The sequence below is a fragment of the Nymphalis io genome, chromosome 18 (assembly GCF_905147045.1).
Source record: "Nymphalis io chromosome 18, ilAglIoxx1.1, whole genome shotgun sequence".
Lineage (NCBI taxonomy): Eukaryota > Metazoa > Arthropoda > Insecta > Lepidoptera > Nymphalidae > Nymphalis > Nymphalis io.
In genome coordinates this window covers 9,402,570-9,428,347 of record NC_065905.1, presented here as the reverse complement: position 1 = coordinate 9,428,347, position 25,778 = coordinate 9,402,570, and the positions used below count along the sequence as shown (strand labels likewise).

The following is a 25,778-nucleotide window of genomic DNA, read 5'->3' as shown; positions in this document are numbered from 1 at the left end:
TTTTCTAACTAGTATGAAGCTAACGATTATATAGTTATCTCTTTTCCTCGCGCGGCTTTATCCATAACACAGTAGGCACGCGTAAAGAATCAATATGTCCACGTGACCTGTCGTCACCGTCAGTCGAGCTTCATTCGCAGGTCGCGTAATTGCAAATGCAAAATGTGGAAAAGTTTGTGTAGTTTTAAAGTAGTATTATTTAGTAGTTAAATTTATATTATGGTGTTAAAATGCCTGCATCAATTGGCGTTAATTTACGTGTTACTGGCCACTGTAGCCAAGGCGGTAGAAAGTATATGGAAGATTTGTTTTCCGTTGCGTATCAACAAACGGAAGATGAGAGGGATTTGGAGTACGCTTTTTTCGGAATATACGATGGTCATGGTGGTGGCGAAGCAGCAGCTTTTGCCAAGGAGCATTTGATGGACTCGATAGTGAAACAACGACAATTTTGGTCTGATAATGATGAGGATGTGCTCAAAGCAATTCGAAATGGTTACATGTTGACCCACTTGAACATGTGGAAAGAAGTAGGTAAATGTCAAATTCCAGGATCATTACTTTATTTTTTATTGTTACATTATTCTATAGGAGGCCTGAGGTGGTTAGAAGTCGAGGCGAGTGATTGTACGAAATGTTTCGTTTGACCTTGTTGTCTGTTCATTATTTTTTCTAGAGTGCTTTGACATTGAGTCAACAAAAGAATTTCTAATGGTCGATGTTTTGTTTTTGTAACTTCGTTAGATAACATCTGTGGTTACATTCACATAATTTAACATTACACAAGTTTTGGAAACCTCCCACATTTTGCTAAAGTGAAAGCTGTTTTACCAGTTTCAGTTTTTTATATAGATTCAAGTTGCCTCTTACCAAAAACTGTTCAATATAAAGGTCAAGCATTATAACATATTTTATAGAACTTTTACAAGATCTACATGAATTATATTAATGCATTACAAACATTTCGCTTAAAATGTATTTGTTCTCTATTTTACAGAAAAATGGCCCAAAACAATAACAGGGCTTCCAAGCACAGCGGGCACTACTGCCAGTGTAGCATTTATTCGCCGTGGGAAAATATACATTGGTCACGTTGGTGACTCTGCTATTGTGCTTGGCTACCAAAAAGATGGTATGTGTAAATACAATTTCAAAGTGTGATGAACACTAACAATACCGTAACAGCCTGTGAATGTCCCACAGCTGGGCTAAAGACCTTTCCTCTTTTTTTGAGGAGAAGGTATGGAGCTTATTCAACATTGAAAGCACATTAAGAATGATGAACATTAAGCACAATATTATACTTTGCATAAAATATTATTTCATACTTGAATATGAATTTTAATATGTAATTAAATAATATATTTTACCTAAGAGGATTTAAATAAAATATATTATGGGAGGATTAGTTTTGTATAACATTTTAATTACTATAATGGGGGTAGTTTCATGATCAAGTTCATAATTTTTATTCCCAATATTTTCTTGTATTAATTGTATGCTGCTATATTCTCTTAATTGCTATAAGAATTTTGTCACATATTTATATTGTTGTCACACTTGTTAGGTGAAAATAACAAGGTACATTTCCTTTCATTTAGCTGTTCTTAAATATGATAAACAGAAAACATGTCAAAATTTTTTAATTAATTAAAGGCATGTATTATTAAGTTCTAAGTGCTTTCCTGTGTGATATTCAAGTTGTGTACCATCCTAACTGATATTGTTACTGTAACTGACTTTAATTCTTCTACTACTTCTCAACCAATCTTGTTTATTTATTGCAAAGTAATGATAGTAGTAATAATGATAAATTTAAAAATGATATATATAAAAAACATGTAAAATTGAATATGAGAAATTAGTATATTGTTTGATGATTGATATTTAGGTTGTGAAGAATGGGCTGCCAAACCATTGACGTCAGACCACAAACCCGAGTCTACAGCAGAGATAGAACGTATTCAAAGATGTGGCGGCAAAGTAATGTCAAAGGCGGGTGTCCCACGAGTGGTGTGGAATAGACCTCGCCTAGGACACAAGGGACCAATCAAAAAGAATACCCAAATGGATGAAATACCTTTTCTTGCTGTTGCACGTTCACTTGGTGATCTTTGGAGTTATAATACTCAAAATGATGAATTTATTGTTAGTCCTGATCCAGACGTTGGAGTGCTCACTATAGATCCCACAAAATTTAGGTAAAGTAATATTGTAAATTTATTTATTACAAATATATGATACCGGATTACATGAACTAAAACTAATGACTTGGTATAGTTTCTTGAAGATTTAGATTGTTGGGCTGAACCTATGGTTTCTCTACAATCTATCCTTAGAATATGTTAGTGATTTAAAACAAATAGAATATCTTTATTACGGTCTTATAATTAGTTTATACATAAAGTAATATCAAATCATGTTTATGTTGGTGAAGATGTACTTTTGACCAATTTTTGTCAATGTGGCTATTCTCAAGAAATACCAACTGCATGTGACATATTATTCTGCTCAATTAGATACAAAAACAGTTGCATTTTCTATTCTATAAGGTTCAATATTATTTCATTTAGATCAAAATTTTATAATTTTTTATTTTGATCTTATTTAATTTGGAAGTCAGATATTTTTTAAGACAAAATACGCTTGACAAAATAATTTTGGTTTATTTTAATTATTAATAAAATGTGAAAAATTGATATATAAGTCCTAGAAAAAGTAATATATTTTTATTGATACTACTAGCAATAATATTCTTATTTAAGAAAAAATCTATATACTTTCAATTAGGCATGGGTAATAGCTGTATTGAATCCTATCTATGTATTGGCTTGGAATATCAGATATTATATATATATATATATATATATAGATATTCTATTCATAAATACGATGCGCGTTTAGGACAGTTGGTATTTTTAGAAATATCGGAATATCGAAGTATAGATATTTTTAAATACATCCTATATAGGAGTTTAATATATCGAAAAAAAAAATCGATATTCTTGGCTTCAGTAAAAAAAGTCAGCTTAAAAATTATTCACAAAGTTTTTAATGTTGTATATTTATTAATTCTATTTGCCTTTGCGCGTATTTCGTTTGACACTTGACATTTACAACAATATCGGATATAAAGTATACACTAATATCGGCGGATATCCGAATATATAGATACTCTCCGATACATGGATATTAGGTAAACCTACGATTGGATCATCATATATAAAATATACAATATCTTAAATTGGTACTACGGCACCAATATTTAGATATTGTATCTGTGTATGATTTGTGTCACCCATGCTTACTTTCAATCAAAGTTGTGATAAACTCATTATTATAATATATATTATGTAAAATTATTAACACATAGTATCTTTTTAGGTGCCTTATCTTTGGCACTGATGGATTATGGAATATGATAGCACCAGAAGATGCTGTAAGCTTAGTTCAGGCTACAGAAAAGCATAATGAGGCTGCCCTAGTAGGAGGTGGTGGCAATCAACCAAGGGATTGGCTAAATCCTTCTAAAAGCTTAGTGGATCATGCTCTAAAGAGGTACGGAAACAGTATAGTTTTACTTTTGTTATAGTGTATGCATTACATTTAATTTTAATGATAATGTCTTGCAGGTGGTCCAATACAAGAATGAGAGCTGATAATACATCTGTCGTGACATTAATGTTAGATCCTCCTGGGCCACCAAGAGCTACAGTGTTACGCTCAAGGACTTCAGCACAAACGCCACAATCTTCATTGCCATCAACAGTGCCTGTGCCAAATGTTGGTGTTCCATCTTTACCTTCTAAAACCGAAGATCTAAAAGCAGATGTCGCGAATGTTGAGAGTGACTCACGACAAGTGCCTCAGAATGGACTCACGATAATGACGAGGTACTCAGATGTTGATAAAACAGTTCCTCCAACAGAGGATTCTGAGAGGACCCCTTTGCCTCCATGTGCTACACTCGATGGTCGGTTCTCTGTTGGACATAGGGAGGAGACTTCACGTGAAGAGGATGGTAGGGAAGACACTGAAGCTATCACTAATTATGGAAATCCAACAGAGTCTTACTTCATGGCTCGTTTACTTAGTCGAACCCGTGTAATCAACACACTTGCTGAAGTCTATGATGAAATTGTTCATGGCCATTTGCCTAGAGATGAGTCAGAGATTCGGGAACCGTCACCACCCTCTGCAACGGAATTGCCTGAGATTGGTGGCGGCGACACCGGCAATTCGCGCATTACGCCAGCCGCTACAAATGACACACCACCTGCAACCGAAGAGGAAAGGGATGAAACCAATGGTGATGTTGATGATGTCAGTATCCAGATTAATGAGGTATCATCTAGTTCGCCTACCGAAGGACCACCCAGATCCCGAGGTCGTAGATTCCGAGGTGAAGCACGAAAGGATGCACCTCCAGCTGCGCCAAACGACAGAGTTTTGCGTTCCCATCACGAAATCGAACCGCCGCACCGTCCTCGAACTCGTCTTACAACAACGCGCTCACGGCTCCCACCCGAGCCAGCCCAGCCTCTCGATCGCGTCGTCATTCTCACACGACGTGGCCCCCCGGCGACACCTACCGTGGCTCGTGCGGAGCGAACGCAGCCAGCCGAATCCCGTCCACCACCGCGTCGCCCCGCACCGGACCCCTTGCCCGGCGAAGGCGGTGGCGGTGGCGATGAGGCTCGTCGAGCTACCCGCTCGCAAAACGCGATCGCAGCAGTCGCAGCGAGAGTTCCGCGCGAGACGAGAGGTGGCGCGGGAAACTCGCTGCGCGCCCCGGGGCCGGTGCGGCGGGCCCCGGTGGCGCGGCGGGAGGCGGCGGCACGAGGCCGCTCCAAGGAGAACCTCGGCGTCGCTCGCCGCCGCGTGCGCGCTTGCGCCGCGCCCGCCTCGCCCTCGCCGCCTTCGCGCCCGCCGCCGCGCACTCGTCGCGCAGATAGCGCGTCCGGAGAGCCCGAGGTGCACTCCACCACCGGCGAAGCGTGCGGCGCGGCTGCGGGTCCCGAGCGGGCTCTCCGTTCACGTAACGAGGCGGTGGCGCCTCCGCGTGCTGCCTGCAAGCGTACGCGCACCGAGGAACTGCCGAGTAGCGGCAAGGCGGCGCGCCTGACTGCGGAGCGGTGCGCACGCGCGATCGGCAAACGCGCCACGGGTCCGTGGGCTCCAGCGCTTGCTCTTCGAAATCGTTTGAGAAGGAGACTCGTTAAGTAGCGTCCTATTTAGTATGTTCGGTGTTCGGTTATGGTTACCTGTGAGTGTGCGGGATTGCAACGGTGCCTTCAGTACTGCCAAAGTACTTTTGACTTTTATAATATATAATGTCGAGGCCGGCGTTGTCGATCGCCGGTCGCGAGATTCAGAGAGATCCAAAGATGACTGCGTCGTATACGGTTAGATTTCTGTTGTTATTTTTTTATTTTATTGCTAGACCCATTTCAGATTTAGTGCTACAGAGATACGAATTCATTCTTTCGCTTTTACTGTTCACGGTTAATATACTTTTTATTATTTTCGGAGAGATGAGAAAGAACACGAATGTGAGTCAACTATGACTGTAATCAATAGTACAAAAAGTAAATTGCTTAGTTAACTAGTAAAATGAAAGTGTGGACCAGATGGACGAAATAAGCCCAAATAAATGTTTATTATGTCTATATTTATAGCACCTGTCGTGTTGCATTTAATTGTAAGCAAATATGAAAATGTGATTTTCATAAAGATCATGTCAAATCAGAGGCTACATAGAAACATTCAGCTTAATATTGTTATTGACAAGTGCATAAATTATCACAGAAATTATTATTATTGAATAAATTTATTAAGTAAAGTATAATTAATACTATTTAAAAATCATTGATATACCAAGAGTGCTTTCTCAAAAATATTATAAGTAAAATTAGTAATATAGAAAATATATATTGATATATGCAGAATATTTTTTGTACAGTCAACACCAAATCCAAATTGTAAATTATTCATAAAAAGATATTTTTTCTATGCAATTGTAATATTAAGAAACAGAAGTTATTCTTTTAAGAAAGGAATTATTTATGTACTTCCTGCTAGAAGCTTTATTAAGTTTGGTAGTTCCGTACTGACTTAAACATGAATTGAAAATTACAATGAATTTATGTTTCTTTCATATATTATTAATTTTGTTTTTCTTCAAAATATTGACATTCACTGTCTGTGTGTTTTGCTACAGTTATAAGTCTTGGTGCTTTATATAACCCTTATAAATTTTAGAACATTTTTCTCTGTTATTTTATCTGTGACATTACCATCTTTATTCTAGATTTTATCAAATAATATATTGTGATCACGGAACCATTGATTTTATAATGAAGACCAAAAACGGTTTTGTGTACTGCAATCTTGTTGAGTATTTAATTTTAATATAAAGAAAAACTGTTATTGAACATTGTATTTATATGTTCTAGAATGAATATATCTCGCTAAAATGATAGCATGAAAGTCCAAGGCTGTACATATGAAATGTACCTATATAGGGAAAGTAAATAATATCTAATATAATGTGCCTCATTTGTTACCGATTAAACAAGAAAATACATAGGTAAAAGTGTTCTTTGATAAAATGAGATATTATGTATTTTTATTGAGAATAAATTTTATGAAGTGTAATTAGCTGTAAAAGATGTTATAATATAATTTGTTAAGATATGCATTAAGGTTTTTTTTAGTAAATTACATATTTAACACTCGAAGAAGTATGGGAGTCAATTGTTCAACAAAATTGTTGTGCGAGGCAAAGTCGATTTCTATAGTGGGTATTGATTTTTTACTTTTATTAACAATTTATAAGATATGTTATATTGGGAAAGTTTTTATTGTAGCAAAATTAATATATATATTTTACTTAACATATCACATCCTTTGTGCAAATTATAACACTGTGTTCAGTAACTAAAGTCTATGTGAGAAAAAATGTGTATTTGATATTATTGTAGATTCCCATACATATAGATAATGATTGAATGTGTTTGTTTCTTCAGCTAAAGATTTACACTTAATTGGATGTTAAGTTTATAGTTTTCAACAGAACGCTAGCATTTTTACTTGTTGAGGGTAAGTTGGCCTTGTTATGAGAAATTGTAAGTAGACGGCTGACTATGGAGATGGGTAAAGCTGAAACAAATTTATTATTATACATATTAATACCTATTGAAGTAAAGAATTATTGTAGACTTTATTTTTTGATTTAAATAAAGTTTGTATGAAATAAATGTTCGATTTTTTTTCTCTCTGAACTCGTTATGGTATTCGAACGCGGAAGCTGAGTTACGTTACGCTCCCCTAGTACGGACATGAATGGCCACTACCCCGCCCCGCTTTTATTTACATCTGTCTCTCGCATTCGGCTCCCTATCGCCCTGCTATTTCAACTGGCTAGGTTATAGTTTGGGCGCGCGCTCTAGCGTCCTGTCGTTTCCCACCCGGCCGGCCGGTAGTCAGTTACGCCACGAACGTACCAACTGTCGCGTCTGTTTTACACTATGTGACTTAATTAATGCGTATTTTTAGCGTATAGTGAATATTGTAGTTAATGGAGTAAAATAAAGGTGATTTCGAGTGTTGTTTCAAATGCACATGTAAAATCGTTTATAGTGGTTATTTTGACATCAAAAAACGCGGGAAACTAGTTTTTTTTTCATACGTGCGTTTTGTTATCGATCGACTCGCGCTACTGCATTGCACCGGTGCAAGATGATAATTTTGTGGTGTTTTGTTTACGTCTTTTCATTAATTTTATAACTACATATTTTATACATAATTTTAAAACGAACATTATGAAAATAGGTTTGGAAATTATGGACAAAAACGTGTTATCTTATTTAAATAATAGAACGATAGTCTTCGACTAGAACCCGGATCAAGAGTATATTTTAATTTTTATTATTACAATAAATGACGAGCACGCATTCTCTGCTCCAACTGGCTTTACCAGTTTTTTTTTTTAAGAATGTAACATATTCGGCAAATTATTACTCGTTTACTGTTTATATCTATCAAAGTTAATATCTAATTTTGTGATGTATTTTGACAAAAGTATTATTATTCTAAAATATATTTTATAATCATAAATATTTACTGCACATAAAGTCAAATACTTTAAATTTAAACATAGCGATTTAAACAGATCAATATCGTAAGACGAAAATTTGTGGTAACAAATAATCTTCGTTGATTCCTATATGATTTTCCTTGCTTGCTTTACACATTTTTAAAATATTTATATATTTCAATTCTAATAAGTTTATGAATTTGATAACCTGGCCAATAAGACTAGACCAATATGAGTTTTATACTATGTGAGTGTATTAAGTCGCTCGTTCTTCGTATTTTCTTATATTATAAGCACAAAATTTTATGTTAGTTTAAATGTGGTTTAAGTAGTGTGGTGTCGTAAGCTAGTATATACTTATCTTATAAAATATATATAAAGTTGATTTTACTTTTTGCTTTAGATTTTGAATCTTTCACTAGTTTTTTTTTTAAATATTTATGTACATATCTATTTTCCTAAGGAACTATAAAATTTGCAACAGTATATTTGATATTTTCTTTTCCTTTGTTTTATACACATTATTATCTACTAATTATGCTAAATTAATTTACCATAATAAATTTTTCATGTAAGTAGATAAACATTTTACAAGTAATAAAATACAGTTCGATGTATGTAATTCGAAAGACCATTGGGAAATCCATTAGCAATTTTGTTTTAGGAAGAATGAATACCGGTGCTCTCTATATACCTAGTAGCTAACTGCCATATTACATATTCAAGACTATTAAATCTAGTATGACGCAAAGGAAACCTTACACGTATAATTGTGGACAAAAGATTTACCTTATAATAGAAGCAATTATTTAAAGAACGAGCATGACATATAGTTTATTTCAATAGTTTATGTATTATATAATAAGCGCTAAATATTTTGCGCACGGAATTATAACATTATAAGTTATCAAGAGAACCATTATACTATCCTGAAAATAATATATCTCTCGATGACTGAAGTTATCATCGTACTACAAGTTTAATTAAAAATTTTGTTACGGCTTCCGTAATATCAAGAAGATATTTTTTAGCACTCACCTTTCAAACCGGAAAACAATACAACTATACTAACAATAATTATTGCAGTTTGGCGGTAGAATGCCTGATGAGTGCGTTGCATCTACCTTTTACACTTATACTTACAACCACAAAAATCCTACCACTAAATCTGTCCGTCTATCAATCTATAATATTTCTGACTTATGTAATATGTGGATAGTGTTCGCGGTATTAATTTTTATTTTGTTGAGAAACGTTCTTATATATATAAACCTGTTACATTTAAGTATATTTATAATACGTTTTGATAAATTTTAACGTTGACTACCAGAGTGTGTTGTAAGTACGTTTATATTTGACTATCGATCAGTTTAGTTTACTGGTGGTAGGGCTTTGTGGAAGCTCGTCTGTTTAGGTACCATCTACTCCTCGGATATTCTACCGCAAAACAGCAGTACTTAGTATTGTTGTGTTCCGGTGTGAAGGGTGAATGAGCTAGAGTTATAAAAGGCACAAGGGATGTAATATCTAGGGTTCCCAAGGTTGGTGGCGCATTGGCGATGTAAGGGATGGTTAACATTCCTTACAATGCCAATGTCTATTTAGTGACCACTTACCATCGGTTAGCCCATTTGCTCGTCCTACCTACCTATTGTATATAAAAAAATAGAAATCGTATTGTGTATTTCTGCGCTTGTACAGCAAAATATATAAGGTTTCTTGAGATTATCTACAGTAAATAGCATATAGCAATAATCTAATATTTGCAGATATATTAACATACATATGTAAAATCTAGACCATGAAGTAAAATAAAGAAGATAATATGTACATTACATATACATACTAACGGGATCGAGCTTAAAGGATACCACATTTAGGGGCTCCTACAACAATAAATTTTGATCTTTTAAGATAAAAATACGAAGAACGAGCAACATAATACATTCAAAGTTTCTTTTAAATAATATAAACAAATATTATGTTATAAATAGTATGTTTATACATAATATTCAGCATCACACCAAGCTTAGAGTATCTTTATAAGGGGTCGTATTGTATATGTATTATGTATGTACATTAAGAGACAGTAACAATTTAGTTGAAAAGGTATTTTGTCACTTGACGATGTAAATTATAATAATAGCCAACCGTGAAATTCCGTGAAAGTTTTATTATATAAAGGCCTTTGTTTTTCCGTTTCGAATTCAGTCATTTCATTTTTTTATGTTAGCCTCACCGACTACGACCGAAATATATTATTCTTATTTAACTATAGGTATACCTATAATATGAAATTTGTACAAGTGGAGGTTTTATTTTTTGGTAGGAATCTACGTAAATACATACATTACATGTATCATTTGACACTTGGCAACAATTGGATATATCCTTGTCATCTAATAAAAAAAAAGTAAAAATATTTTCAACACATTTTAATTAAAACTTGTCCTTTTTTTAAAAACCTTTCAACCTTTTCCTTTTTGCTTGACCTCAAAAAAATAAGTTTCTGGATGTAGCTGGTAATAGCATTCTTCTTACGTGTGCTCTACGCAAGAGATAATGTTTAAATGTAAATATGTATTTGTTGCTATTTTCTTTTCTCATTAGCTAAAAAAAAATCAGGAAAGTAGTGTAAGTTTCCAACATGCCACTCGGCTCTGGAATGTTGGAAAATTAAGTCAATTTGCATATTTATATTGAATTGAGAGTATAGATCCATCGATAAGAGAGATATGTAGACAAAGAAAAAAGTATTTTACGCTACATTTATATTTGTAATCAATTTGTAATGGCAAAGGCTTACTTATATTCGTCCAAGTTTGTTATTTGACTTAACGCGTAGACAATTATGTAATAAGTCTGTAAAAATTAGTATGTCAAAATACGATGGAAATATATAAAAAAGTTAATGGGATGTTCAATACGTATTTTTTTTCGTATGACTTTTGGTCCTGCGGTTTCAGCTCATATTGATGCTTTGTCGAATGTGCTTTCGTTATTTTTAGCATGACGTCATCATCTGATAGACGCTTAATATCTAACTATTGAAGTTTTTTTATTTTGCACCATAACAGAATTAACATAAATTTTTATATTACAATTAATACTGGTGGAAGAAAATATCGTTCTATGTACCACCCACTCACCAGTTTATGCGTAAAGAAATAAATGGCAGCGCATTGGCAGTAAAATATCTATATTACTTCTAACCACTCCACTCTGAGTATACGTAGTTACTTGAGATAGGGTGGATACCAACTCTTGCGTTTTTTCTACTTTAAAGATAAAAAAAAATATAAATTAATATTACTTTGATATGACAACTTTTTAGATTATGTTTTAGAGAACATAGTTTAATTGAAGTGATAAAATCATCCAAAGGTTTAAACTGTTTTCTGTGATATTTTAAGTGATTAGAACTGTTTAGCTTGTGGACTGACCTTCATTATAGACGATATTCAAGACAAGCGGATGGAATATTTTAAAAATGGGTAAGTTTAATTTAATTTATTTCAGTTTAAAGATCTTTATTATATTAAAAAAAGCAGTTAACTTAAAGAGCAATTTAACAAATTTCACACAGTAAAAAGGGTAGACAATCTTAAATAAAAAATTAGCAGAAAATGTAATGTTAAAACAAAATTTAATTTATTTTATTTCTAAAAAGATCGATCCTAAACGGCTAGATTTTTTAACGGTATCAAGCAACAAATAAACTGTAAACTTCTATGGTATATAAAAAAAATTATAGCACGAAATACCAAAAGTTAAATTCGGTTTTTAATATTTATGGAATGATGAAAATTCAAAATCTTTATTCAACATAAAAGCGTTACATTTATTGATAGTCAAATTAGAAACAACCACCGGTTCAGAAAAAAAACATCCAGCCCTGGGAAGAACCGGCGAAAGAAACATTAGCTGTTAAGGTGTTATTTGATGAGAAATATGACCAAATTGTGCGAACTTAGTTTCTTTCTCCAATACTATCTTTCTTTATAACAATGAAATGATCTTGATAAAAATAATTTTGGTAATTTTATAAGTTTTATCGGATGCTCATGCTGCACCAAAATATTTAGTATATTAGCAATTTTCAATAAAAATGACCTAAAGGTTATAGAAACATTAATTCTATATCGCAATGGTTCCGATATGGTTTGAAATTTTCCATATACTATTTTTTTTATAGAATAGGTACGCGGCTGAGCAGCTGGGCCACCTAAAGATAAGTGGTCACCACTGCCCATAGACATTGGCATTGAAAGGAATGTTAACCATCGCTTACATCGCCAATGTGCTACTAACCTTGTGAACTAAGATGTTGTGTCCCTTGTACCTGTAATTTCACTGGCTCACTCACCCTTCAAACCAGAACACAACAATACCAAGTACTGCTGTTTTACGATAGAATATCTTATGAGTTGATGGTACCTACCTAGACGAGCTTTCACATAGCCCTACCACCAGTAAATCCACTATCCCACTTATTATATATTTAATTACATATATTTGTGTGGATTGTTGTCAGACTAATATTATAATTATGGTGGTAGGGCTTTGTGCAAGCTCGTCTGGGTAGGTACCACCCACTCATCAGATATTCTACCGCAAAACAGCAATACTTGGTATTGTTGTGTTCCGGTTTGAAGGGTGAGTGAGCCAGTGTAATTACAGGCACAAGGGACATAAAATCTTAGTTCCCAAGGTTGGTGGCGCATTGGATATGTAAGCGATGGTTGACATTTCTTACAATGCTAATGTCTAAGAGCGTTGGTGACCACTTACCATCAGGTGGCCCATATGCTCGTCCGCCTTCCTATTCTATAAAAAAAAAAATAAATAAATGCGAAAGTAATTATGCCTGTCTGTTTGTTAGGTCATTACTACTAAACCACTAAATTGACTGACATGTTTGGAAAAGAATTATCAGGCATATAGATTACGGTTAAAAAAACTGACTCGAACGGAGTTGTGGGGAACAACTAGCTTAGTAATATTTTGTTGTCTTTATAAAGCCAGCTGTTAAGTAAAATTCACAAGTCGATTTTAACTCGCTTTTCTAAATGGAGGGCATAAAATCTTTATTATATGGAATGGTTAATACTTCTTATATCGCCAATGTTTATGTGCAGTGGTGACCATTTACAATCAGGTGGCCATTTACCAGTCAGTACCTATTTCATAAAAAATACATTGTGTTTTAAGCACATAAATCCGTTCCTGCGCCGGAACTCCTGTCGACATTTCCGGCTTATCGTGTAATGAGAGTGAGGGAATCGGAGAGTGCACGTCGGTTAGAGCATACACTAATGCTCTGTAATATCTCCTATACAGTTAGCTTCTCTCAGGTGACAATGATAGCCGTGATCAAAATCAGCTAGGAGGATATCACCATGAAGACTGAAGAGAAGTTGTGCTTTTGGCACAGGTTGTGCGCTAGCTGTTAAAGATATTTTTTACCATATAAGTTAGACCAACCAGACCTCCCTTGTGAAAGACTGTGGATACATACCGCCAATATGGCAGTTATTTGACTGATAAACATGATCAACAATTTAATGTTTCCACCACATGGTTATATACTTATATAGCTGTCTAAGTTGACGGCGCGTTGACGGTGTAAATCTTTCATATTCATAGAACGCCAAGTGGTCTATTTCTAGTACGGCGTTGAGTGTGAGTAATTTATTTGCTTTATAATTATAAAGTCTAAATTAGACTAATCGCTTTTGAACTTTACCCTTGTATATATTTAATATAATATAAACATTGCTTTTATATTTTATAATATTGAATTTTAATGAGGTAATAATTTATCTAATTATTCAGTTGAGCGTACATTTTGTTAGGAGACACCAAGGATTATTAATTACAAATATTGTTAATTTGTAGTCGGCATCGGCACGTTGTCCTAGTGTCCATAACCGCTGAGAGATTTCAGTAACAAAATTAAGGAATGAATTCAATATTTGGTATAACATACAGATTTCATTAAGTTCGATTATTTTATGTTCAACAGGACAATAATTTATTAAATAAAATTATGTTTATAATAACCCAAAATTAATAATAATTCTATGAGTCTTTAGTACTATAACGAGATTAATAATTATAACTTAATTTATGATGTTTTATTTATTATTATGATTGAATTACATTGCTAACCGGTATAGCCCACGTGAGTGACCCGAATGCGCCGACGCATGCGCGTGCGCATAGCACCTTGTCAGGGATCCGGTATAAGCAATTACCGACAATATTGATTGATATTTTATTGATGAGTATATCTATCAATTACTGTATAACAAGTGTAGTTTGTGTTATTAAAATTGATGAATGTTAAATTAGACTAAATTAGGAAATGTTTTATCGGGGATCCCATAAATTTGCGACATACACAAACATCCTATATCACATAAGCGAATACTAAAAGTATTAATTTCTTTTTCTCAAAATAGGTAGGCAAACTTGCGAAATGAGCCACCTGATAAATGGTCACCACCGCCCATGAACATTGGCGCTGTAAGAAATATTAACCATTCCTTACATCGTCAATGCGTCTCTCACTCTCCAAATAGAAACAAAACAATGCTAAGTATTGCTGTTTGGCGAAGACTACGTGATACCCGGATGGGGGGCTGACACAAAGTAAAATACCCTACGACCAAGTAAAATATTATATTTTTGTCCAGTTGTTCAATTTTCTGTAAACATTTGACTAGAACCACTTTGTATATTAATAAATCACATGTAACATAGCTTTTATCGTTTTAATTATGGTTGATTGATCTATTAACCACCTTGTCGGTCTGGTGGTTAGCTTAAAAGGCTGTAGATTACGAGGTCGTTGAGTACAAATTGTTATTGATTTTTTTATTATTGGGATTTTCTATCAAGAAACACCAAGTAGAGGAAAGAAGTTGACGAAATGCAAGTTTGGTCGGATCTCTCTCCAGTTGTGTCATATGACCATGTGACTATAAAAGTATATATATAGAGTTGTGCACAATAAAACTCCTCCTGAACTCCTGCGCTGGCATATAGTTTTTAAAACCAATCGTAAGAACTCCTCGCTGGACACGATCCGAAATGCGACATTGAGCATGATAGTAATGGTAACATTATTTAAAGAATACATGTATCAATAATTAGGTTTTCACAATTTCAGAAGCGAGTTGAGAAGTGAGTGTGTGGGTTCTTACGGAATAGTACTAATGGTATAAGTTTGGTTAGAAAGAGTATACTGTAAAGTATTAATCGATTCTCAGCTCCTCAGCAATATACATCCGCCTTAGAAAATTTCGGACGGAGAATTAACTAAAATAAAGTTTCTATGGATTTTCCTATTATTATTCAGTTATAAGTTAAATTCGCTTATTTTTATGTTTTTCTTCAATAAAACACATTATATTTTTAGACGCAGTACCTCAAGGTTAACTAGGTACCGTATGGCATAATATTGTAATCAGGACACATTTTGCATTCGTAAAAGATGTTTTCCGTCGCCCACGTCTACATCTTAAATGTATGGATACTGCAACACTATGTCGTATTTGACCTTATAAGTGAATTCCGCTTAGAAATATCCATTATAAGCAATCAATGTCTAAACAAATTCGAGGATATCTACAAATAAAATCATCAGCAGTTAAATGTCTCGCTGCTGGGTAAAGGTTTCCTCTCTTGACGAGAGAATTTGGAGTATATTGCTCCACACTGCTCCATTACGGATTGATGGATACACATGTGGCAGCATTCAAACCAATGAGTATACATTAGAATCTATATAATTATCTGTTTGAAAAACGTAAAAAAATATATTATAAAATTAAAAAATATACGATTATGCCTATGTGAATATATGTGATATTATTATAAGTACACTACGTGATAGGATTGGTAGGTGTTTAATGATAGGATTTAGTGATGTAGTTCGAACATTCGACTTTAACAAGATAACGCCATTGTAACGGACTTCGAACACTAATTACACATTAATATCCAGCTGTACTTCGACAAGTATACCGGATATTTTTTATACCGCGTATTTTTTATATGACAACGATATATGAAATTAAAAGAAAGTAACGGCCTGTATGTAACTGAGCTAAGGTCTCCTCGCCTTGGGTTGGTGGATACATGTGGCAGAGTTTCATCCGCAACATCCAGGTTTTCGATCACGAGTAGCACGAGATGAATTATTTACGATATATTATTATATAGTGTTTATATTTCTGACAAGTTAACGAGTAGCAGAGAGATTACGTACCAATAATCGACATCAAATACGAAACAGACAGTTTTTCCCACCGGTTTATATATTATGTAGTTATAATATTACAATAACACGGATTAGGGAAAATAATTAGCGGATGTTAAGTGTTAACTAAACGCAATTAAATGATACACAGTAATGACAGTACACAATACGTGGTACGTAAGGTTAATTATTTTTTGCACTTATTTAAACACTGTGTAGTGCAGTATGAATTAAATTCACTGTAAAAATTAAAATTTTATTAAAGCGTACAAAGTTTGATGTACATACTAGATTGTATTTTCACCAGTGTGGTGATGATGTCCTCCTGACCGATTTCGGTCACGGCGGCCAATCTGAAGAGAGATTAGCAAACTGTGCAGGACATATTATAATGTACAAATCAAAAGTAGTGGGCAAACACAGATGCACTCTCTATTCTCTCTCTCTCATAATCCAATGGGACGGCAATTCGACATGTTCGGAAAGTATCAAGGCGTAGGATCCAGGCTTTACGTGCTTTCCGAAGCACGGAAGTGTACACATTTCCAACTTTCAGACTCCGGGAAGTTAATGAAAATCTTATTTTAAAAACCCATATAAATATACATATATATATAACTCAGATAATTTTTTACAAATCCTAAGTATTATAAATACGAAAGTGAGTTTGTTATGCTTTCACGTCTAAACTGCCGAACCGATCATCATGAAATATTGCATTTCTTTCAGGGGACAAAAAGAGACATAGGGAACCCAACATCTTCCCCTAACACGCGAGCAAAGCCGCAGGCGGAATTAGTATCTTCGCATTTCATTAAATTAGCGTCGTCTGTCCTTGAACTTTTTTTACATTAAATCGATATCAAAAAGTCCACCCACGCAGCGTTTGGTGAGCAATTGAATGAAATAAGTTGCTATAATTAGATATCATATTTCTTATTAAAAAATGGTAGCGAAAATTTCTAACTACTTAATTAATTATTTGGTTCATATGGCTTATACAAAAAAAAAAAGATACGGATAGTTCGTAATCTCAGTGTTTGCTGTTCTTCTAACTTCAAAATAAAGTATAGAAACTTTTTTCACGAATGCGTTTTACAACACAATAGTTATCAACTTTAATTTGTACAGACCTAGCACAAGGTAATAATTAAAAGAATCTAGTAGAATAACATTTAAAAAGAAGTTTTATTATAATTCGTTCGTTCTTATTAATTATGTAGCTATTTGTTTGATATATAAAAAGTGTATTATATACAATAAAATGAATAATAAGCTAAGTGTAAAGGTAATTTTTAATCCCAATTGTCGATGTGAATTAAGAAAACTGACAGACAAAATGTAGCAAAAAGTGTCAATAAAAAGTGAATTTGAATGGCTCAAATTTTATGCTAGCTGGTATATGATATTTACTGGTGGTAGGGCTTTGTGCAAGCTCGTCTGGGTAGGTACCACCCACTCATCATATTCATACTCATTCTACCGCAAACCAGCAGTACTTGGTATTGTTGTGCTCCGGTTTGAAGGGTGAGTAAGTCAGTGTAATTACAGGCACAAGGGACATAATGTCTTAGTTCCCAAGGTTGGTGGCACATTGACTATGTAAGCGATGGTTAACATTTCTTACAATGCCAATGTCTATGGGAGTTGGTGACCACTAACCATCAGATGGCCCATATGTTCGTCCGCCTACTATATAAAAAAATTACGACATAAAAATAGAACTTTTTATCTTACAAACGGTTAAATAATAAAATTACTTAATTGACTTAATAGAAACTTAACGCGCTACGAACAGTATGAATATGAAGTCTAGACTAGAGGTTATGTAATATCTGCATTAAACGGTGAAGAAGAAAGTGTTCACTACTATTACGTAATCATTGCCTCGTTGATCAGACCAACGTTGCATTTTATATACACGTAATGTTTTTAGGGTCCATGCATGTGAGTTTGTTACCGTAACTTTTAAATCCCTAAACGTTTGGTTGTATGGTATCATTAGAATCCTTACATCATCCCGAGTGGCTGTGGCTGTAAATTATCCATGTTTTAATTAATTTATATATATATTTGATTAATATAAATCTTTACTTACTTAACTACTCACATTAATTTTATTTCCAATATCAACTTCTCGACCAATAACTCGTCAATTCAATGTCAAAGTTGTTACTGTCTTTACTTATATTGTGGTTAGAGGAGGCTACGTAGGTCTTTTTTTATGATTTCGTCACGGTAGCATTCGAAAGCGATCCCGTGGCGCTCCTCGTTAAGACGGTAAGGATACCGCTGGTTTTTTAGTGGGTATTCGGATGTTCGGGGCGCACTCGGCGCCTTGGACACCGGCGAGCCCCTCATAAACCCCCCCCCCCCCCCCCTGTGCCCGTGGGGGAAACGCGTAACGCGTTTTTCCATCGTTAAAAAAAGGTCTTTTTTTTAAATGACCATTCGTTTAAGGTATATATATAATAAAGGTTTAAAAAAATAAGGAGGTGCGAGTATAAAGGTCGTGCGAGTTTCTATATTGTATTTTTTTTTTTTTGTTATAAATTATAATTTGTATTGTATATGTACAAAACAAGAAATACCAACCAACTATCTCTATAATATATACTATCTAGATATTTTGATTTCTGTTTTATTAATACAAACCATTAAAATAATATTATTAATATAAATGAATAAATACATTATAAGTAATCAACATGTCAACGAATAAAACCTTCCCACGCTTATTATTAATTCAATAACACGTGAGATAAAGTATTATATAGTAATGAGTTCAATGATTTTTCCAAGTATTTTTTATCTGTGCTTTAATAATATGAGAAAAAAAAATAGAATATTATTTCATTTTGGAACTTCATTCGAAATTTGAAATTTTAAACTTCGGTTATTTTCTAGAATAACTTATTATATAATACTATAGGTATACACAATAATTACCGACTATTATAAATGATGTTCAATTTACTAAGTATCTTCATTCTTTTACTCTATCTAAAAATAAATAAAAAACACACGACAAGATTATAGAAATATAGACTATTTATCATAAATGTAGAAGCAATATCGTTTGTTTTTCTCTTCGTTTCGTTCGCTTCGTTTTTTAAACGACTAAGAAATAATATTATAACTTTAAATTTTGATGTACTTTTATTTTAGTGCATCAATACAAAAATGACTTAAGTACAAAATCTTAACAACATAATTTTCAAGAAAAACAAAACGCAATTTTATAATAAAAACGAACAAGTTTTTGTTATATTACAATATAATACGTAACATGGTATATGTAAAAGATTAAAAATAATACGGGAACTGTATTTGTGTTAGGGTCGCCAGCCCGTACTGCCAGTTTCTCAAGGCAATTTGCAGTAATGAATGGAGTAGCACAGAGGTGCCAAGGTGGCTGTGGGCGGATGTTGTAACTCATATTGTTATCCTTTCAGTTTGGAGATTGCGCAAAATTGTACATTAATACCGACATACGGTAGAGACAATATTTTCAAATATTGCATTTTTTATTTTTATTTTATTTATATTTGGGAAACATACAGTGTGTTATTACATAGAATTAAGGAATTATTACTAAATCATAAACCAATAAAGTTTCCACTTAAAAATAGTACAAATGTTAGAGTATGCATGTAAAAAAGACAACAGAAAGAGACAAAAATACAATGCAATCTACGAGTACAATCAAATCGACTAATTACAAATTTAAAAAAAAAAAAAAATCAAGAAGTTAAATTACAATAATATTAATGAACATAAATATAAACAATGTCATTAAAAATATTTAAATTTGATTTCAACAATTAAAGTAACATCATAAATCATCAATTTATGGCAAGTAATTGATTCAATATACATATACATTATTAATTTACAAAAAAATATCAAATAATAATTGCATATTTTGTTAAGCCCACATGGCCTAGTGGTTAGAACGCCTGAATGTAAGCATCACTGAATTTTCATGGGGTTAATTTGTGTTTATAATTCATCTCGTACTTTCCGTTGAATGAAAACATCGTGAGGAAACCTGCAAGTGTCTCATATCACTAAAATTCTGCCACATGTGTATTCCACCAACCCGCATTTTAGCAGCGTGGGGGAATAAGCTCTAAACTTTCTCTTCAAAAAATATCATATACAAAATAAGGTGTTAAAATCTATTTAGTAAATAAACCTTTATTATGTGTCGAAAATAATCTATGTGTAATAAAAAATATTGTATTTCATGTACAAACACACACAATTTAATGATACCTGTCTATAGATTTTACGATTAAACCTCATTGTAACTATAACTTTGAATGTATGTAATACCCTTTATAACATTTTACCTTATGAGCAATTATTAAGATTACTGAAGCGCCATTTGTATAAATTCATACCTAGGTATGGAATAAAACTTATGGTTATAGATTAAAAACAAAATGGCATTTTGACAAAAATCTGTCGCTTTATATCGTGACATGTACCAACATCACCGAAAGGAAATTAGTCTTTAATGTCAAACTATAAAACCCCGATGATTACTGAATTCAACCTCCAAATGCAAGGTGAGGAAAAACGGAAACATTGTTTCCTGTAAAAGTCAACGTCCCAATTATTTGTTCGTCCTTGATCATTAAATATACAATAAATAAAATCGGTAGAGCTTAAAAATATATAATTTTTTTTTTTAAGTAATCACTAAAGTATATTCTTACTATAATAATGTTGCTATATATGTCTTTTTTCTCGTTTATTTAACTATACATTATTTACGTGTTAATTGTCACCTTATTCAAATCTATTAGAATAAGGATGAGACCATAGACAATTTCTTTTTTTTTTATTATATGACATATTCCTATCGCTTATGTACCTACAGTTTTGCGTTAATATTTTTTTACATAATGTTTATACTAGAGAATCAGATTTACATACCAAAGAATAATTAGTTAATTAAGGTTAGAAATTGTATTTCTTTCAAATTTATATTTTTTATATGGTATAAATAAGTACTTAATAAAACGTTTATAATATTAAAAAGGATGGGATATCGTTTTATCGTTATGTATTTGTAATTATATAATACAAGTTTCGCTAAAAGGTTATTAGTTTGTAAATTCAAATACGGTTACCAAATACTTAGTACGAAATTTATTCGCGAAATTATATGCTTATCACACCCACTTCACCGGCAACGTTGACGCAAGATTCGTTTCCCGCCAGTGAGCAGTGACAGCAAGAGCGCGCGAAACGCATACAACAGACTAAAAAGATTATTATATACGCGATTAAAAAAAAAAAAAACAAATTGCGCTCACATTACGTAGGTATTTTTATCATCAAATCTCAAGTGTCTTAGCGATAAGAAAAGGCGTATTGTACATTTTACTTGTGTTTAGTACATTGAATTCCAGTGCGCGGTGTGTGTGATTTGATGACCCACTAGTGTTACTGATCAATTGTAATATTGGTTTATTTGTTTTGTGTTAAATAATAAGCGAAATACAATTGCACGATTTACCACATTAATATCTAAAGGTTGGTGATTTTGAAATTATTATCTTATATATTTATTAAACATAATTTAATTAGTTCTTAATTGTTTTAGTGATTTTATTATCTTAAATCCACTTCAATTTATTGTATAACTTCTCTATAATTGGAAAATAATATTGCAATACAAATATTCTATTTAGTATATAAGTGATATATGGAATGCTTATATCTAATCGGCCCACTTTCAACTTTCAAGCCTACTTAGCTGAATTCTATCTTCTGCGCCAGAGGTCGTCAGCAGAATGTATAATTTTGAAGCTAATCGGTATAATGTACGAGCCCACTGTTTTAATTTCAAACTAAGTATATAATAAATTATAATTCAAATAAAGCGTTTCCTCATCAAAAAATATCTATTGATACAGTTTATACAAACGGAATTTTTTTTATAATTTCGATTTGTCATATTCTTGCCCATCTTTCAAAACAAACGTCGTTATTTATAATATGTAATGTGTATGCAGGACATGTTCGAACGTTATGTATTAACAAAAAAAAAACTTGGTCTACTTCAAATGAACTTAATAAGGTTGCTTATTATGATTGAACTAACCCGTCACGGCTGTGATCGCGGAAAACCAGAGTCATATAATTTTTTCAGCGGCATCACGTTTTATCAACCCCATAAGTATAATATGTAAAACATAGAACGGGTCGATTAAAAAATAGATCGGGAATACAACGGCTCTTTTCTTAGTACCAGAACATTGTAAAAGAAAAGTCATCTTCAAATTTCACGAAAGTGTAGTTTAGTCCAACAGAAATTGCCTTTTACCTACTCATTTGTATAGATCAGTTACATACGTATCGTATTGTATAACGTGGAGAGAAAAAAATATATATACTCAAATTAATACGTGTAAGATTAATTACTATACCTTTTACAGGTTAAAAAACATGTTATGTATAGTATAGGTTTATAGCGACTTAGTTATATAGATTTTATCTTTATATTATGAGAAATCTGATTTCATCCTGTGTTATCGGCTACACGACAAAAGGGCTGCTTCATTGCTCTTCTAAATGACTGATGATTCATATTTTTACACAGTGCTTTCACTGTATAAGCATATTAATTTTATATTCTGGTATTTTGGTACCAAAATCTGGCTATTCTTTTTTCTTCATAGTGGGTCGCCATGGCATCGCTTTAGCATATTGGCATGACGCCCTTACGTTGTCTAAGATATATTGGAGTATCAATAAATTTATTGAAATATACTGTACCCGTTACTCGACTAAACAATCAATAATTGTTTTGGGACTTATTAATAGCAGGATTATATAATAATAATATCCTGGGACATTATTTACACACGGCCATCTGATCTTGTACTATGGAAACCAGACAACTGATATATTACATATACTACTTTTCTTTTGTAAATGCATACTTATATAGATAATTACACCCAAACTTAGGACAAACAGACATGTTCATGCAAACAAATGTCTGTCCTGGATGAGAATCGAACACATAACCTTTGGCGTGTATGGCACGTATCTACCAACCACGCCAACCGGCCCGTCGTATAGTCGGATAAGGTTTTGATTTTTAAAAATAATTACGATTTTTCTTAAAGACCATGACAAAGTAGGCGACTTTAAAAGAAAACTATGCACTTTCATTTTTTTTTCTTTTTAACAAATGAAAAAAAACCAGGGTAGGTTTTCTCTCTTTCAAATTTTTTTCGAATCCTTCCAATCTTTTAATCCGAACTCCGGTACGGTTTTAATACAGAAAAAATATACGTAATCTTGGAACTACATATTATTCGAAATATTTTTGAAATTAAATTTTAAATCTGATGCAAATTATTTATGGATAAAAGAAAGTTACATAGAATATGAATGGTTTAACGACACTAATACAGTTTTCGCCACATTAGAGGTTGATCAAGTTACTCTTATGCAAGTGGGCGGCTGTTGCAAGGCGTTCCAGATAATCTCAGGGTTGGCAGACTATAAATATTGCTATAATTGCCTTATATATTTTAACAATTACAATCGCCTCCCTCTTTTGATTAGTTTTGTACTCTTCAAACAACGTTGGTTGGGAAACATAGATTTTTGGCGGCAATTTGTTAGTTTTTTTTTTGACAACGAAAAGGTTTGCTTAATTTCTGTTTAATCATTTGAGTAAAACTGGTTGAAAGTTAAGCTAAAAAAAATCGACCATTACGACACACAAATTAAATAAAAGTAATTGATTTGTTGAAAATAAGCACCGAATATTCTTTATAAAACTAAAATATGTTTTTTTACACATTTGTTAAACAATACTTGCGTTGAATAACTAAATCAAAATGTGTTTAATAATTACTAAAAAAAGTTTTAATAATATATTAATGATTCATTAGTGTATTTAAATAAATAACCATTTTAGCCAGCTTAGGATAGCGGTATAGTCTTAATAACTCTTTGACGTATTTTTAACAAAAAGTTTTTATACGAAACAACAAGTTTATAAATTATTAATTTATTCAAAACATGCTATCAAGATACTATTATATATAGTTTATTATATCTAGTTTTTCCAGACCTACAACCCTAAATGGTCATCGATTGTAGTCTTATGTCTAGGAGATAAAATCGTAACTTTTTCATCTGATAACATGTATTTTTTAAAACTGTTATTTTTTTTCGTGACGGAATTACATTTTTAACTTTTTAAATTGACGGCAATGCAATGACTAAAACTATATATATGTAGTTTACTAAGTCGAGATGGCCTAGTGGTTAGATCGCGTGAAAACGCGTGGTTTAATTTGTGTTTATAATTCATCTCGTGCTTGACGGTAAAGAAAAACATCGTGGAGAAATAAGCTCCAAGCTTTCTCCTCAAAAAGGGAGAGGAGGCCTTAGCCCAGCAGTGGGACATTAACAGGCAGGCCTTATTACCTTTAGTTTACTATATTGTATTGCCACTATCAAAATTTCAGCTCAATTAGTTGAATGAAGTGGAAACTTAAGCTTTAGTTTCAAAATTGACCCAATCAAACTAACTGATAAGGTTAAATAAGAGCTTGTCAAATTAAATTAAATCAAAATCATTAATTGATTGTCAAATTAGAAACTACCATCGGTTCGGAAAAGAGCTGGCTTGACAAGAACCGGCGAAAGAAACTCGGCGGGTTTTGGTTTTTTTAAAATGCTTTGTAATTGCTTAAAAGAAAATCCGTATAAAAAGAAATATCCAGGTGGCGATTGTTTCATTACCAAGGTGTGCTATGTTCCATAAACTCACTAATTGTATAACCTTTGTACATAAGAGTTATGTTTTGTACATGTGAGTTATTAATTGGTTTAAAGGGTTGAGCTGTTTTCGCCTTACTGAAAAACAATTTTAGACTTGAGTACTACAAACTACCATTACAGATCTAGTTTAAGGTCTTTGATAAACTACATATATTAAAATTTTTAAATATGGTGTATGTTCAGGGCTTTATATGGTTAAGTGGGATTGGATAAAGTTTTTCTTCACGTCCAAAGTCGTCTAAAATGAAGACGAGACATCAGTTCGTTATTAATATGCATCGGAGTAATGAATACAATCAGCTCATTACTGATGCATATAACTATTGACATTAATTTTATCAGAACGTAAATGTTTGGAAACAGAAACGAGGCCAGCTGGTTTCATTCATTCGTTTGCGAAAATAACTACTTAAGTATGAAACGAATTCATTCATAGATAAAGTCAATGTGCTGGATATGAAATATAAAACGCTTTAAATTTTTAAGCAATAATGTAAGTAATTGAAATTTTATTTCTTATATCACAGAGGTTTTTGGAAATACCTCCTCTAGTTAAACTCTTCAAACTCCACTTCAACAAATTTTTCACTT

At 32.9% G+C, this 25,778-nt stretch overlaps 2 protein-coding genes and 1 long non-coding RNA gene across 4 annotated transcripts in view; 2 read left to right on the top strand and 1 right to left on the bottom strand.

The window, feature by feature from the left end:
• Nucleotides 1–25,778, bottom strand: part of LOC126775502 (uncharacterized) — a 366,351-nt gene that overhangs the window by 292,668 nt on the left and 47,905 nt on the right. The gene's annotated exons all lie outside the window — the stretch shown is intronic.
• LOC126775426 (uncharacterized) lies at nt 111–7,259 on the top strand. Its single transcript, XM_050497363.1, has 5 exons — nt 111–534; nt 998–1,132; nt 1,892–2,201; nt 3,385–3,558; nt 3,633–7,259. The coding sequence occupies exons 1-5, from the start codon at nt 231–233 to the stop codon at nt 5,224–5,226; spliced, it is 2,517 nt and encodes an 838-aa protein (XP_050353320.1). The 5' UTR covers nt 111–230; the 3' UTR covers nt 5,227–7,259.
• The window catches only part of LOC126775413 (cytospin-A-like), a 68,445-nt gene continuing 50,053 nt past the window's right edge, over nt 7,387–25,778 (top strand). Inside the window, exons 1-2 of one of the 2 annotated variants that reach the window (XM_050497315.1) lie at nt 7,387–7,595; nt 11,433–11,592. The gene's annotated coding sequence lies outside the window, so the exon portion shown is untranslated. Of the gene's footprint in view, nt 7,596–11,432; nt 11,593–21,728; nt 21,912–25,778 lie in introns of those variants that run through there. The other variant, XM_050497316.1, reaches the window with a different exon arrangement.

What these genes read in the sequence shown, in the direction of transcription:
- LOC126775426 (XM_050497363.1), top strand. Translation starts at nt 231, where the DNA reads ATGCCTGCATCAATTGGCGTTAATTTACGTGTTACTGGCCACTGTAGC. An exon ending in GCTTGGCTACCAAAAAGATG is followed by an intron (nt 1,133 to 1,891) that starts GTATGTGTAAAT and finishes ATTGATATTTAG; the next exon opens with GTTGTGAAGAATGGGCTGCC. An exon ending in GTGGATCATGCTCTAAAGAG is followed by an intron (nt 3,559 to 3,632) that starts GTACGGAAACAG and finishes AATGTCTTGCAG; the next exon opens with GTGGTCCAATACAAGAATGA.